The sequence below is a fragment of the Haliotis asinina genome, chromosome 2 (genome assembly GCF_037392515.1).
Source record: "Haliotis asinina isolate JCU_RB_2024 chromosome 2, JCU_Hal_asi_v2, whole genome shotgun sequence".
Classification (NCBI taxonomy): Eukaryota; Metazoa; Mollusca; class Gastropoda; order Lepetellida; family Haliotidae; genus Haliotis; species Haliotis asinina.
In genome coordinates, this window is record NC_090281.1 from 41234953 (window position 1) to 41251442 (window position 16490).

Here is a 16490-nt window from a genome sequence, read left to right on the forward strand (position 1 = left end):
TCCACTTGTATCAGAATGTGAGTCTCGTTGGTTACTTCGGAACGTCAGTCTCATTTTAACGAGATTTTCATGTACACATATACTGTCATTTCTATTTCTGGCTTCCTGAAATTGTATATTTTAACTACTGATTGAATCTTCAAATTGCAGCATAAGAAATTCTCTTCCCAAGATTCATTTTTGCTCTTTGCGTATTTCATTGGCGGTGGTTGTCACAATTATCCATATTACTCGGCATTTTCTCATGACAGCATTGGCGGTAACGGCTACCGAAACACCATAGACAGCATTTCCTTTGAAGAGAAGATGACATTTGGAAGTTATCACTTTACTTTTATTGATATTCCTGAAAATGGGCTTCTGTAACCGTATAGGTCTCTGATCACGTGACAGTATGCGTGGCAGGCGGTGTGCAGTGGGGTAGCTGTTCTCCACGTCATTGCCAAGACTAGCTCTGACAGCGGTAAGTACTGTAGACACAATTCTGTATTTTCAGCGGTGGATATCATGGATATCACATTATTCCTACATAAATACAAACACATTAATTCGAGGTTGTGATGCAGAAATATCGGAAGCCCTTAATATCCCGTGGTTTTCATATTTGCACAGCTTCGTTGTTGCAACTTTTGTTTTACTGTTAGTATTATGTTCAAGACAATATTCCTTACTATCATTGTTATTGTATTTTTGTTTCCCACATTGGAAAAATATTGTAAAGTTAATTCATTCGTTGTATGATCAACATGTCCTCCGATATGCAATGTTGACTGCAAGATCGTAGAATGAAATTCAATATGGTGTGTATCAATTATGTAGCTGACGACTTGAAAATCTAAATGTCAGGAGAGAATATATTACTTGATCAATAAAATGGCTTCCCAGGAGCGAAAGTATCTGGGTAGGACCAACTCATATTCCGACATATGACTGAAACTCACTCACTACTGGAGGATGAATATCTTACGAATTTTTGTTATAATACTCACAATCGAGTCTTGATGCAAAGTGCTCAAACAGGTCTCCGAAACTCAGAAAATTGTCAAAGGAACGTGGCCAAATCACAAGAAGATCACTACAGACTATCCTTATCAAAGACGGCCGGCATATTAGGGTGTCCCTATCACCGATCTCTACGGGTACAGAGATCGGTGACACAGGTCGGTCTCTCATCTCATACTGCCAACACAGGACGATCTCTCATCGCAGACTGCCGACACAAGACGGTCTCTCATATCAGACTGCCAACACAGGACGATCTCTCATCGCAGACTGCCGACACAAGACGGTCTCTCATATCAGACTGCCAACACAGGATGGTCTCTCATCTCAGACTGCCGACACAAGACGGTCTCTCATATCAGACTGCCGACACAAGACGGTCTCTCATATCAGACTGCCGACACACAGGATGGTCTCTCATCTCATACTACCAACACAGGTTTGTCTCCCATATCAGACTGCCGACACAGGTTTGTCTGTCATATCAGACTGCCGACACACAAGATGGTCTCTCATCTCAGACTGGTGACACAGGAAGGTTTCCGCATGCCAGACTGTCCCACACGGCACAATCTTCCCATCTAAGACTTTTGAAACAGGAAGGTCTCCCATATCAGACTTCTGCATGTTCATCCCGTCACAGAATGCTGACACATGATGTTTTCCCCGTCACAGAATGCTGACACTGATGCCAACTGAATCGTCCCATCACCGACGGCTTGCACTCCTTTACATCGAGCACGGGAACAGCAGTGGAGTGTCATCGTCAGGCTGTTTCACCTGGTTCTTATGGTAGCATCTGGAGCTGCTCATTTGTGACATCATTCTGACTTTACGTCACAATATGATTTGAATGACGTCACCACTGTTGATGACACAAGAAAACATTGTTTGCGATGTTTCTACGTGTCAATACGCAGCGAATAGTCTTGCAGGTTACGGGAATAAAAAAACATTTGATCATGTTTTGCAACCAAACAGATTACAGAGCATAGTGACTTTTGGTTTACAATTATTATCCTCCTGTTGTTCTAGCTGTGTTGCATTTTAGTTTGGATACGTTTCGTGTTGACATCCTTGACACCTCCACGAATTTTGGCCCCACACAACCACGTAATTCGTCGTGGCAATTTAGACGGTACACATGGAAGCCTTTTAAGGCTAGTTTGCGCACTGTTAGCGCCCTGTTTACGCACTGGTGCGATATCGCACGACTTATTTACGACGAAGTCAAATATTGTTGGCGCGTTGTTTACGTCTAGTGTACGGCATACTACGCACGTATCGCATATTTCCAACATGGGCATGCATTGCTACCACCACTTCCCGCATGTGAGGCAGTCGTGGTAGTATTTGGCCCTGCTTTGGCCCGCTTGACTTCACCACAGAACAAGCTCTTAAAGCAGAAATAAAATATGTCTACATCTGTACAATATAACTTCTTGAAGACCAGGAGCAAATGCAGCAAGAACAGACCAAAGAAGACGTAACCCCAACTAGAAAAAGTAAACCACGGACAGTGTGGGTGAATGAATGGTTGACTAGAAGACCTCTGACATTATGAGCAGTTATTGACAGACCCCCACAAGGAAGAATCAATAGGCTACAGACATTACCTGAGAATTTGGCCCGACTTGTTCCAGGACATGGTGGAAAATTTAACCCGTCATCTTGAGAATACGACAACATTCATGAGAGAACAGCTGAGACCCAAGCTGGCAACCACTCTTCGCTTCCTAATTCCTATGCAATTCTACATTACAGCTTCAGAGTTGATGCCACCACAACTGTCAAGTTCTTACCAAGAAGTTTGCAAAACCATCATCGGGGTTTACAAGGACGAAGTACTCAAGTGCCCCAAAACTCAAGGAGAGTGGAAGGAGGTTGCTGAAGGTTTTAGTTCCAGCTGTCGTCTGGTTGTGGGCGGCAAACACGTTGCGGTGAAGTAGCCACCCAAAGCTAGATCGTTCTGTTACGAGTATAAGGGCTTTCACAGCATTGTGACCAAAGCCCGTATTGATACTAGATACAAGGTCTTGTATGCTGATGGGGCAGGGGCTAGTGCTCCAGATGGAGGAACATGGACGAACTTTGCACAATGCTGTCAAGAACAACCGACCCAGACTGCTTGGACCAACTCCACTCCCTAATGATGACAAACCTGCGCCGTTTCATTTCGTAAGCGAAGACGCATGTGTGTGTGGGTGCGTGCGTGCGCAGATCAATGCACACACGGGAGGAATTTGACACCCTTTGATACGCACGATTAGGTTGCGCAATGTTCACGACTGGTTCACCCTAGTGGCTCGAAGATTATTCTTACAAGAAGTTTTGGACAGTTTTATTGCGCACTGGTACCTATCCCCCTCACAACAGTTTACGTCGAATTGGCCGGCAGAATTGCGTACCAGTGAGGGGGCAAAATCCTTGCAAATGTATGGTGCATTTACACTGACAACCTATATTGACAGCAAGAGGAGACCTAATGTTAGTTAAGTCTGGTAACACGGTCGACCGACAGTCATCGTGCATCGATGGTATTTAGTATCAATCGCTTGAATGTCGTCAGAACCAAATTCTATCATTTCCAGGTTGTTGTCACACGTTACTAGAATATTATCTGAGAGTAACGTTAATAAAATAAAATAAACACACGTGTACGCACGTAAACAGAGCTTGTAACCTTCAGGTAGCGATGGCGGCGGCTCTAGTGCTTCTCCTGACATGGATAGCTCTAGCTATGGCCAGAAGACAGTGTGGACCAGCGGAGGAGAGAGGCCGATTACGTTTTGCAGGTGTTGTGTTTCACGAAAAAGTTCTGAGAAATTCGCAGCAATGCTTCAACCTTTGCTGGTCAACAACTCCGTGTCAGACTGTGAACTTTTCCTTCAAGACCAGGAAGTGTTCCCTGATGAAAACTAAGCATCAACACCAAACCGACCTGGACGTAGATTTCAACAATGTGTATGGAGTAGTGTCCCGACCTCAGTGCAAGGTAGTGTCCTTCTCTCAGTACACAATGTCTGTCATGTGTCCCAAACTCAGTGCTAGGTAGTGTCCATCTCTCAGTACACAATATCTGTCATGTGTCCCGACCTCAGTGCAAGGTAGTGTCCATCTCTCAGTACACAGTATCTGTCATGTGTCCCGACCTCAGTGCAAGGTAGCGTGGAGCTCTCGATACTCAATATCTGTTGAAAGTTTACAAGCATGTTTCACGATGGGATTTCTCGTCGCAGTAATTCGTTCATCTACTCGGATAGACCCACATTTATCTTCATACGCCTAAATATACACACCCAGAAACAAATAAATAATCTGCCAGTCATCATTCAACCGCAACACATGCACCAGAATCAAAATAGTTCCCATATATGCATTTACACACCGGTTTGTCGCTACACACGCATCTATATATTGCTTTTTATCTGTACATGCATTCACATTCCAGTTAGATGCTATATGTGGATCTGTATACCTTTTAGTTTCTATATATGCATCCACATTCCAGTTAGATGCTATATGTGGCTCTACATACCGGTTAGTTTCTCTATATGCATCTACACATTAAGTATTTGCTATCTATGGGTCTACCCACCAGTTAGTTGCTATATATGCATGTACACACAAGGTACTTGCTATTTAGTTGCCATACATGTGCATCTTCACACAGGTTAGTTGCTATGTATGCATCTACACACAAGTTAGTTGCTATGTATACGCCTACACACAGGTTAGTTGCTATATATGCATCTACACACAGGTTAGTTGCTATATATGCATCTACAAACAAACTAGTTGCTATGTATGCATCTACACACAAGGTAGGTGCTATGTATGCATCTACACACAAGGTAGTTGCTATGTATGCCTCCACACATATCTTAGATGCTATGCATGCATCTACACACGAGTTAGTTGCTATGTATGCATCTACAGACATGTTAGTTGCTATGAATGCATCTGCACACATGTTAGTTTCTATGTAATCATTTACACACTTGTTAGTTCCTATATATGCATCTTAGATGCTATATATACATCTACACACAAGTTAGTTGATATGTATGCATCTACACACAAGTTAGTTGCCATGTATGCATGTACACACAAGGTAGTTGCTATATATGCATCTACTCACAGCTTAGTTGCTATGTATGCATCTACACACAAGTTAGTTGCTATATATGCATCTTAGATGATATAGTCTGGTTCATAATTATTGAGAATGTTTCTTCTTACTTTGAGCTATCCTAACACCTCAACTGATTCACTGATACTTAAAACTAAGTAATGGTATAAGGGAGGTAACTCATCTTGGCCTACTGAGTATAGTACAATTAGAGTTACCTCCCCTGAATTTGTATCAGACGTCATTTTCCTCAGCACTGTCAACAATGTCTGCTGAAGGTTGGTTTTTGAGTTGTGTAATCAAGGAATTGATGATGTAAATACATTGGCAGAGAGAACAGGAACTCCTCTTTCTACTGTGTATAGGATTAGGAAGAATTTTAAAGAGGGAAAGGATTTTGGGCACCAGAAAGGAGCAGGGAGACCCAGAAAATTGGACTTCTCAGATCGCGTCCGGCTGGGAATTTTAGCGTCTAAAAAGCAAAGGGCAAGCATATCCAACATCAGGTATGAAAGGATAGAAAGGGGATCAACAGTTGTATCAAAATCTACAGTTAGAAGAAATTTGATTGATCTTGGATGGGAGAAAAAGACTGGAATTCCTTCTCCTCTCATGAAACAAGAACATAAAGACAGGCGTGTTGAGTGGTGTTTGGCACATGAAAATTTTGACTGGGAAAATGTGATTTTTACTGATGAAAGCTCAATATGGGTATATCCCAATAATGTGAAAATATGGACAAAGTCTGCGTCAGCACCGTTGTATCGACGACCTAAATACAGCCCAAAGTTTCATGTATGGGGAGGGATATCCTTATTAGGAACGACCCCGCTGTGTGTGTTTGAGGGAAATCTGACAAGTCAGCGCTACACTAACATATTAGATAATTTTCTCCTTCCAAGTGCACATGTGTTTTATGGAAATGACTGGATTTTGCAGCAAGATAATGATCCTAAACACACCGCAAAACATGCCAAGCAGTGGTTTCAGGAGGAAAATGTGACTGCATTACCATTTCCTGCATATAGTCCTGACTTAAATCCCATTGAGAACATTTTGGGGATGATGAAGGAATGTGTGAATCAAAGGGGGTTGACAAAAATTGAAGACATGAAGAGAGAAGTGGTCCGATACTGGGACAGCATAACTCACGAGACACTAACCTCTCTGATAGGAAGTATGCCTACCCGTCTTAGACTGTGCCGTGAAGCTCAAGGAGACTTGATAAAATATTAAATTGTTACCTACACAAGATGAAAAGGTGAGTTCACTTTCACAATACATTCAATTTTATCTGATTTGTTCTCGTTTAATAATATGAAATGCTTTAGCTATTCTCAATAATTTTGAACCATACTGTATGTATGCATCTACACTCACGTTAGTTGCTATATATGCATCTACACACAGGTTAGTTGCTATGTATGCATCTACACACAGGTTAGTTGCTATATATGCATCTACACACAGGTTAGTTGCTATGTATGCATCTACACTCAAGTTAGTTGCTATATATGCATCTACACACAGGTTAGTTGCTAAGTATGCATCTACACACAAGTTAGTTCCTATATATGCATAGGTGTTGCGATGCTTTTTTCCATGTATGTAAGTCCCGCTTGTGTGGTTTAATTGATTTTTAGACCAGGGTCCCCTTCACCGCATTATATCGGCGACAGAATGTCCTAATGACACTTTAAAAAAATATCCAGGCCAAAAAAGTTATCATGTCTTTTCCGTTAGGATTTTGTTGTAAGATTATTGTAAATCAGCGAGCGGGTACTGTTGTAGTCATAGATAAGATCATATTATATTATGAAAACAAGTGATTTTACTTGTTGTTTCTGTTACTATTTGCTGTGTTAGATTGAAGCAGATACTCAGCTAGCTATTACTGCCAAATGTAGTCTTTCAGAAACCCTTGTGATGACCGGCCATGCAAAGAAAGCTTCACCTGTTTCGGTTTCGACAAAACGCATACATGCGTCCCAGCAAGTGAGTGCATGTCTTGGTATGGAGCATGTAGTAGGGAAGGCATAAGTTGTGGACGTTAGTTGTACTGTGAAAACGTACGAGCAGACTGAGTGTTATTGTACTGACAAAGATCCGGACAAGCCAGCTTGGCGCAACTGTGCACAACAGGCCAGCTTGGCGCAACTGTGCACACTGAAAGGCAGAGCTTTTGACTATTGGTCCATCTGAGCCTTATTAAACCCGTTTCTTTTTTGTGCCAATGTAAATTCTACACATATTTTACAATTTTTATATAGCCTTTCTTAACCATTTATAGTTGTGGGACACCGATAATTATATTTGTCTTTAACCCTGGACATTTTCTTTCAAACGATACATTTTGTAAGTTAGATATGCATGACTTTCCAAATATTTAAGCTATTCGGCTTTAACGCCACTGTTACCACAGCACATACTAAGTGATTCATTTGATGACAGTTAATATCGTTGGTGTTTAGAGCCCCCTCGAATCCGATGTCCACCCCCAAAGCCTCTCTCCAATGCCCGTGTACGAGCCACCGGACGATGGCGCAAGAAGGTAGCAACGTACACCTGCAGGAAAGGATACAAGTTTAAAGGGAACAGTAACAGCAGCGTCTGCACCAAACATGGCCTGAAGGGCATCTGGAAGGGTCTGGACGGAAAATGCATACGTATGTTCAGGTGTTGTTGATGTGGTGTATCAGTAATGCCGTAGGACTTTGCTATCGTATCTTTGCTAAGTGTATCCAGGAAGATAAAATGTCTAGTCGACTTGAAAGTATACTGAGTCAAAAAAGAAACTTCACATTCTTTCTTCAGGGCACTATAAAAGAACAAGAGATGGTAAGATGGTTAAATTGCTATTATTTCATTGCTGAGATCTGTGTGATGTACTCGATACACTGACAGTGCCTCAATCAGTTCTATTAGGCTACACCGCCGTTCCATACCATGAGTATAGAGAATGTCAAGTCACAATATGGACGTCGAGAATCGAGACTGGTAGCCCGCAACCGATTTCGAATGGTCTGTGAGGACAGTCGACCTCTAAATATCTCATCACTGGTTCGTGTAGCCGGCAGAGATCTGTCACGTAGGTGGCGTAGGACGATTTGACGGTCTTCTGCTCGTGACGTCACATGCGGACGACCCGACCTTGGGCGATTAGGAGTGGTGCCAGTTTGTTGTAGACGACCTCACAAGTCATGCACAGTACGACGGCTGCATCCCATTGATCCTGCGACGTCAATAACTGACCTTCCCGCTTGCAACATGCCACCGGCACGTTCACGTTACACATTTGACAATCGTGATTTTTAAAGTACCGTTAGAACTGTGGTTTAAAAGTGATTTTTTTTCAATTCTTGAAGCCAACAGGTACAAATGAAGAAACCTTCGATTCGAAGATCACGTGATCGACTGCACGTGCAAAACCTGATTTGGCACTAACGTCATTTGCAAGACGAATGGATGGTTTGAGTAGTTTTTTTCTAGAGTGGAAAGATAGGGATCCCATTTCGAATACATAGATGTATCATCAGAAAAAAAATTATTCATTATTTTTAAAAATTACATTTTTTTAAAGTTTCTTTTTTGACTCAGTATAATGCGTTCTAGATTTACACCGTGTCAAAGTGGTGGATCTTGGCTTTCCGATAGAACCTCCTCCTGCACACACCAATGCGGATATTATTTTATGATACCGATGATAACAGTGTTGTTTTTCTGATAAAATGACCTGGCATCCAAAAACATACACTTTTTTATATGTGATGCATATCATAATCCATATAAAATGGATAAAAGTATCGCAACACCTATGGTTTTCAACCTCCAAAAATTCGGGCAAACCGTTCTTTGACTTTAGATATGCACGTGCTTCGATCAATGGAAGCATCACCTTCCATACGTACCGTCATTAACATATCATAGGCACATATCATTGGCATTTTAAAACTGGGTGTTTCGGGGATATTTATTATATTCTTCATACGAAAACTGCTCTCTAAATAATGACATGCCTGTCAATAGAAAGGAAATCAACGCAGCTTGACCATTGTCATCATGGCCACCAACAATGAGCATTAGCTGCCTATAATTAGGTAAGTCTGATCAGGATTCGAGCCTAGGGATGAACTGAGAATGCTTTGTGTTAGGCGGGACTTGACGCTCAGACAGTGGCTTGGTAGGTTGGCTGACCATCGCCTCCCTAAATGCGCCAAGTCCATGTTACAACACCATGTAGTTGTACACCGATTCTCTGCTGAATAAAAGTGTTGTGGACCCACTGATGGACTTCCGTGTTTGAAGGGACAGATAACACCGCAACCCATTACCAGCTCGGGAATCATGGTGGAGTCCAAGGTCTCGGAACCTCTCGGCAACAAAGGTTTTGAGCGGAGATCCTAACAACAAGCAGCGATATAAATCCACCCTGGGTCCACACCACGACGGAAATCAACCTACTATATGGACATGCACCAACAATGGACTAAGGATTAGTCCGGAAGAGCAGCTAGTCACCAAGCCTACCACCTGTGTAACAATTTGGAGTCTTGACAGTTTAAAGGACTTGGGCACGGTGCTATTGTGTTTTCACGGAGCACCGATGCAAAGACGCGAACTGGTTCACTGATGATCCACTGCACACGGTGCTTACATCCCCATCCGATGTATAAGGAAAACACAGAAGCAAAGGACGAAAAGATCTAGCAGACTCCCACTCGTGTCATTGACATTGTGACTTTTAGCTGAAGTGTTATTGTGTCTGGAGTGTCTGGTAAAAGATCGCTAGTTGTACCGGTACCATCAGATGTCAAGCTGCTCACTAACTGCGGCAGCTGTACATACCTTGGTATGTCGATACCTGGCCCAACATTTATGCACTTAAAATATTATTATGTTCAAAGAAAGCTTAAGATGTTAAAAAATTGTCAAAAGTTATCAAATGCATCAATAGACGTTTAGTTATAAATACATGTAGTTAACTATTTGTATCAATCTGCAATGGCATCTGTTCATGTATGTATTAATTTGTGTGTGTTCGTTCGTAGGTACGTATGTATGCGAGTATGTGTATGTATATGTATATGTATAAATATGCATATTCTATTCCACATGATCCTGCCTCATGTATATATCTCACCAATGCCATCCTGGTGTGTATTTGTATATAAGTTGCAATTCCATTTCACCCATGTATCACTGTTGGTGGAAGTTGAGAAATAAAAACCTTCGACAGTCATGTCATTATTTAGAGAGCAATTTCAGTTTACATAACTTGAAGAATATAATAGATATCCCCGAAGCACCCTGTTCCAAAATGCCAACGATATATGCCTACGGTACTAGTAAACTGATCTGTCCGCTCGATGACTCGATAAATGGGGCCTCCTCAACAACCACTGCTCAAAGATGACTAAGCATTGGTATGCGAAATTCTAGCATGTGGCTGAGGACTATTGAGAAATATATTGTCGTCATCCACCGACTACTAACCGATTCGCAGAAAACATCCATCAAAGAATGTTCCGTTCAGCGTAGTTGTCGACCACGACTAAGGATACAGTTCTACTCACGTCATCCGTTCATGTCAAGTGTCGTGGTAGCAATCCTTTTATTACATATGTACAGAAGAAAATCAGTCAAAATCTGCTTTCATATTCTAATTTTAAAACGTAGAAACAAATCATATGGTTAAAACTTGCTTTTAACTCTTTTTTATTCTATTTAAATAATTCTGTACACTTTTATAAATAAATTGTATGTACAAATGCGTGTATATTTTAGCTTTCTAGCTTATTTCTGTCCGTCTGCCTGTCTATTTCAACGACAACGATGTCTGTGTCATCCACAGTGACGTTTGTCCAACAGACACACTCCCTACTTGGCGTTCAGAGGAAATTCGAGATAATGTGTTCATGACAGATGGCCAAGCTCGTGTTTCGCGCAGCAAATATACATACTATATTGGAACAAGTACCGTTTGGCGGCGGTTCATTGATGGATTAGGGATATCTCTCTCATGACTCTAATCTTGACCTACTGACCATCAGACAAGATCTGAACGGACAATTATATATCACTGATACCCGAGACAGGATTGTTGTATCACATGAACGCGATCTCAACTCAGGGCAAGTCATTATGGACAAGAATGCTTGGCTACTCATGCCGAGGCAACTCTATCCCTAACTCCAGAACTTCTTACATTAGAGCATGTTGTGGACATGATAGCTCACAGTATACGTCACTAACATCCTTCAGTACACTCAGTAATCTTGAAGTACTCGTACAGGGGCGTTATTGCAGCTGGTGGGAGTTACACTCGATGTTGCACCTGTGCTCGGTTTTTGATACTTACCCACTGATACTTGCTGAAGATTGTTTCCCAGCGCTTTTCAACATCATATCACCCTAGCTGTCTTAGTAATTTCTTTGTTATGTCTGTTTGTATAAATAATGCCCGTGAAGATCCGGGAAAGAATAGGTCTTCAGCAACCCACGAAAGCCACAAAAGACGACTAAGCTTGTCGTTACAGGCTACCAACGGGATCGGGTAGTCAGTCTCGCTGACTTGGTTGACATATGTCATCGGTTCCTAATTGCGTAGATCGATGCTCGTGTCGTTGAAAATTAAACTCACTTACTCATTGCCTGTCTGTTACAACGACAACGATATCTGTGTCACCCACAGTGACGTTTGTCTAACAGACAATTCGAGTAGTAAAACCCCCATTAATTATACTACTACTCGATATAATATGTTTATGACAGATGGCCATTCATTTTTGTGTATCGCTTTGTCTGAATCCTAAATTGCGGTTTGGATAAGTTCAAACATCTTGATGCTATGAAAACTATGGTGTTGCAATACTATGTGTACGGGCTGCACGAGAGGTTTTCATTTGCTTATGCTATTTGCAATTTTAACACATTTCTTGATACCAGTGTCTTCTCCTGTTTATAGGTCTTAGATGTGCGCAGCCGGTTGAGATAGACAACGCAGCGCTGCTGCCTGGGCCCACACTAGCTGGTAGTACCAGGACATACTCCTGCAACAACGTCAACCAGTCCGTAACCATCATCTGTCACAACAACGAGACGTGGAGCAGTCACCATCTACACTGTCCTGGTAGGTAAACACTGTCAGATCTCTGTTCATTGTAGCGTTAAACACAGGACATATAAAGTTAGTTTGTGGTCTGTGTTGATCAACTGGGCGACGTAATTTTTCTTGACACCAAGACCGTCATGTCGACCTCGATTATGGAATTTAACCAGAGGCGTGCTGGTCTGCAGTGGATATACCTCTGAGACCACGCTGTCGACTGAGATTATAGACTATAACCTGACATTAAGAGTGTCATGTTGGTCTTGTAACTTAAGATGACACCAAGTTGCCATCCGAGATAAGACACGGATGCAATCACGTCAACCTACAAAGTGGAGATTGAAATAATGTTAAGACAGCCGTGTCCACCTAGACTGTGGACTTTACAGGGCACTGATGTTTTCATGTCGACCTAGACTGTGGACGTTACAGGGCACTGATGTTTTCATGTCGACCTGGAATGTGGAATTTCACAGGACACTGATGTTTTCATGTCGACCTAGACTAGGGACTTTTAACGCGACACTGGTCTTTTTGGAATTTAACATGGCACTAACGTTTTCATGTCGATCTCGAATGTGGAATTTCACAGGACACTGACGTTTTCATATCGATCTGGATTGTGGAATTTCACAGGGCACTGATGTTTTCATATCGACCTAGTTATATCAATCTGGATTGTGAAATTTAACATACAATTGAACATGACAATGACGATACCCATTCGTCAGCATTCGACCATTACCGTAACCTCCAAGAACACTCTTCGTTTTTCAATGAATGTGAGATCACATTCAAGTGTAGATAACTGACACAGACACCATATTCTCTACAATATTTACATGACTTTCAGCAAATTATGCAGTTCAAAAGTTTTTAGATAGATGGCTTGCCCCAAATGTTAATTCCATATAGTGAAGAAAAAGTATTAAAACCTGCCTATTTTAGTAAGTTTAGAAAATAGATAATGAGAATGTTCCCCAGATATTGCTAAGGGACCCATATTTACTTTGACCTAACAAACTTTTTAAGCTTTTATATGTTTAATATAAACAGTAACAATTGATATCTGGTAATGATTACCATGATATATCAGTCCATCTGATTAATGTTTAAACTTTGAGGCTACAATTCTAGTAAATGAAAGAAGTTATCACCAAAAATCGTTATTATACTCATATCTTGGAACAATTAAAAAAATAATTTTACAAGCAATGCTTTTATGAACTCTATAGATAACTGTCTAAAATTCTTCATAATAGATAAGCACTTCTGAACATTTAAGTGTATGGTAGTTCTCCTGAAGCCTGATAGATGCACTTGTGATATTGATAGCAGACCAAACATGATTTTAAGGGTAGTTATTCCTCGTCTTCAATGAACGTTTAGAATATTTGTGTAATTTTCTGTGTCTTTTTTATATATGTGTATATGAAAGCGAAACGCATGCCATTTTTCTGAATTGTGGAAGTTTCAGGTTTTACCATGAAAAATATCTCTTTGTAATTAAAAATACTAGCAATACATGCTAACGGTATTGGTTTTTAGTACATTAAAGTATTATTTTTTGTTAAGTTTTAGAATACAAAAATCTGGACACATATTTGATCTTGCACTGACAACAGTGTACAAACAGAAAAACGACAGTATCCGCGACCTAAATTAACAATCCTCGTTCATCGACGTGCTGTTCTTCTGACGTGTGATCAGGACCACCCCTTGGCTAAAAATTACTATACTCTACCTTGAAAGAAGGAAACGCAAAGGTGATACTGATATATGAAATTTTATATATTTTGAGGGTTTGATTGTTGTAATCTTGCCATCATAATGCTGGTTTGTAGACATCCAACGGAAACACAGGACAAAAACGCATTTTCTGAAACTATAATGGAAATGTCATGGAAAAGAGTGGTCCCCAATGTGCTCGTGCATGTCTGAGGTATCTTTTGCAGGAGCATTCACTACGTAAGGGCGTTTTGCATTTTGACGGTCATTTTTAGATGAATGAAAGAATAACATACCGCGAGTCACTGCTTTAAATTGACGTCAGGTGGCTGGAGAGTCTCAATCTGCCGTGTCAGGTTATGTCAGTGTTAGGTCTCAACATGGTAGACCTCCAGTTGCGCAATAAAGTACGATTCTGGACCCTACAAAACTAGCGAGGTGCCAGGATCAGTGACGAGTCAGCCCTATTACAGTGCGTAACAGACAATGATTCACTGACCGCCAGAGGGAGTTGTACAAGATAAAGCGGATGGCGTGAAATGGGGTTACCTTCGCACTTAACATTATTTCGCTCGTATGGCGACTTGTATGCATTGTATGTGTGGTTGTTTGTACTAGCCCAGACTTATTGTTTAATATTGCTAGTTCACTGAGATACCATACCGCAGTTAAGCATAAAGACCCAACACTGATACATTACACTGATACACGTCCCGACCAGTTCTTGTTACACCCATCGATGCCGAACGCCAGGCAGATCCAACACATACCATATTTTACCATATTGTTACGCGTTTTGGTATGACGCAGCCAGGTACTGAACCCAAAACCTTCCGCTATCCCGGCTGATGCTCTCACCACTGCACCACGGAGGCGACCGCAAGATAAAGCAAGGCCTCATACCGCACATGCCACAGTGCCACAGTATCTTTTAAGCTGTTAAATGTGACTGCATGAAGTACATGCGTTGTTTCACTTTAAAGTTAGCAGATCGTGAAAATACCTCCTGGTTTCCTTTACTTTCTGAGAGTATACTTTTTATCCGTAAGCTGTGAGAACAAAACGTGAATAACATATGTCGATGTTGTAGTTGACTGCGGAACTCCCCCCAACATTAGTAACACTGTAGTGTCTGATGGCGGAACTCTGGAGGGCAGCAACCGAACCTACTCCTGTGACAAGAACAAAGCGCCAAGTGGCAACCCCTACATCATCTGTCAAACCAACTCATCCTGGAGTGAAACAGACTTCATGTGCAAGGGTAGGAACTCCCGTCAGTGTAGACAAAGACTGATGCGTAATGTAACATTACGTTTCTGTTTGCTACTCCCAGACTTGCTTTCCTCTCAAAGATAAGTACATGTATACACAGGGGTCGGTCCTCTCTAACACAAGTACATGTATACACAGGGATCGGTCCTCTCAAATATAAGTACATGTATACACAGGGATCGGTCCTAACATAAGTACATGTATACACAGGGATCGGTCCTCTCTAACACAAGTACATGTATACATTGGGGTCGATTCTCTCTAACATAAGTACATGTATACACAGGGGTCTGTCTTCTCAAACGTATGCACATGTATACACAGGGGTCTGTTCTCTCGAACACAAGTTCATGTATACACAGGGAACTGTCCTCTTTAACGTAAGCATATGTATAGTGAGGGGTCGGTTCTCTCTAACAAAAGTACATGTATACACAGGAGTTATTTCTCTCTAATGTAAGTACGTGTATCCACAGGGGTCTGTCCTCCTTAACGTAAGCACATGTATACACAGGGGTCGGTTCTCTCGAACACAAGTTCATGTATACACAGGGAACTGTCCTCTTTAACGTAAGCATATGTATAGTGAGGGGTCGGTTCTCTCTAACAAAAGTACATGTATACACAGGAGTTATTTCTCTCTAATGTAAGTACGTGTATCCACAGGGGTCTGTCCTCCTTAACGTAAGCACATGTATACACAGGGGTCGGTTCTCTCTAACACAAGTACATGTATACACAGGGGTCAGTCTTCCCTAACACAAGTATATATACACAAGGGACTATCTTCTCCAACTTAAATACATGTATACACAGAGGTCGGTCCTCTCTTACACAAGTACATGTATTCACAGGGGTTGTTTCTTTCTAATGTAAGTACGTGTATACACAGGGATCTGTCCTCTCAAACGTAAGCACATGTATACACTGTGGTCAGTCCTCTATAACACAAGTACATTTATACACAGGGGACTATCCTCAAGAACGTAAGTACATATATACACAGGGGACTATCCTCTCAAACGTAAGCACATGTATACACAGGGGTCGGTTCTCTCTAACACAAGTACATGTATACACAGGGGTCGGTTCTCTCTAACACAAGTACATGTATACACAGGGGTCAATCCTCCGTAACACAAGTACATGTATACAAATGGGTCGGTCCTAACATAAGTACATGTATACAAATGGGTCGGTCCTCTCTAATCCTACTCGACTTATCCCTGCTTAACGTAAGTGGAATTT

General features: G+C 41.4%; 1 protein-coding gene across 1 annotated transcript in view; it reads left to right on the forward strand.

Annotated features, from left to right (window-relative positions):
* Positions 1–411: 411 nt before the first annotated feature.
* The window catches only part of LOC137273711 (uncharacterized), a 43090-nt gene continuing 27011 nt past the window's right edge, over positions 412–16490 (forward strand). Inside the window, exons 1-6 of the mRNA XM_067806513.1 lie at positions 412–463; positions 3692–3997; positions 7042–7129; positions 7606–7800; positions 12099–12263; positions 15061–15231. Coding sequence (XP_067662614.1) covers positions 3698–3997; positions 7042–7129; positions 7606–7800; positions 12099–12263; positions 15061–15231 — 919 coding nt within the window. The 5' untranslated portion in view covers positions 412–463; positions 3692–3697. The remainder of the gene's footprint in view (positions 464–3691; positions 3998–7041; positions 7130–7605; positions 7801–12098; positions 12264–15060; positions 15232–16490) is intronic.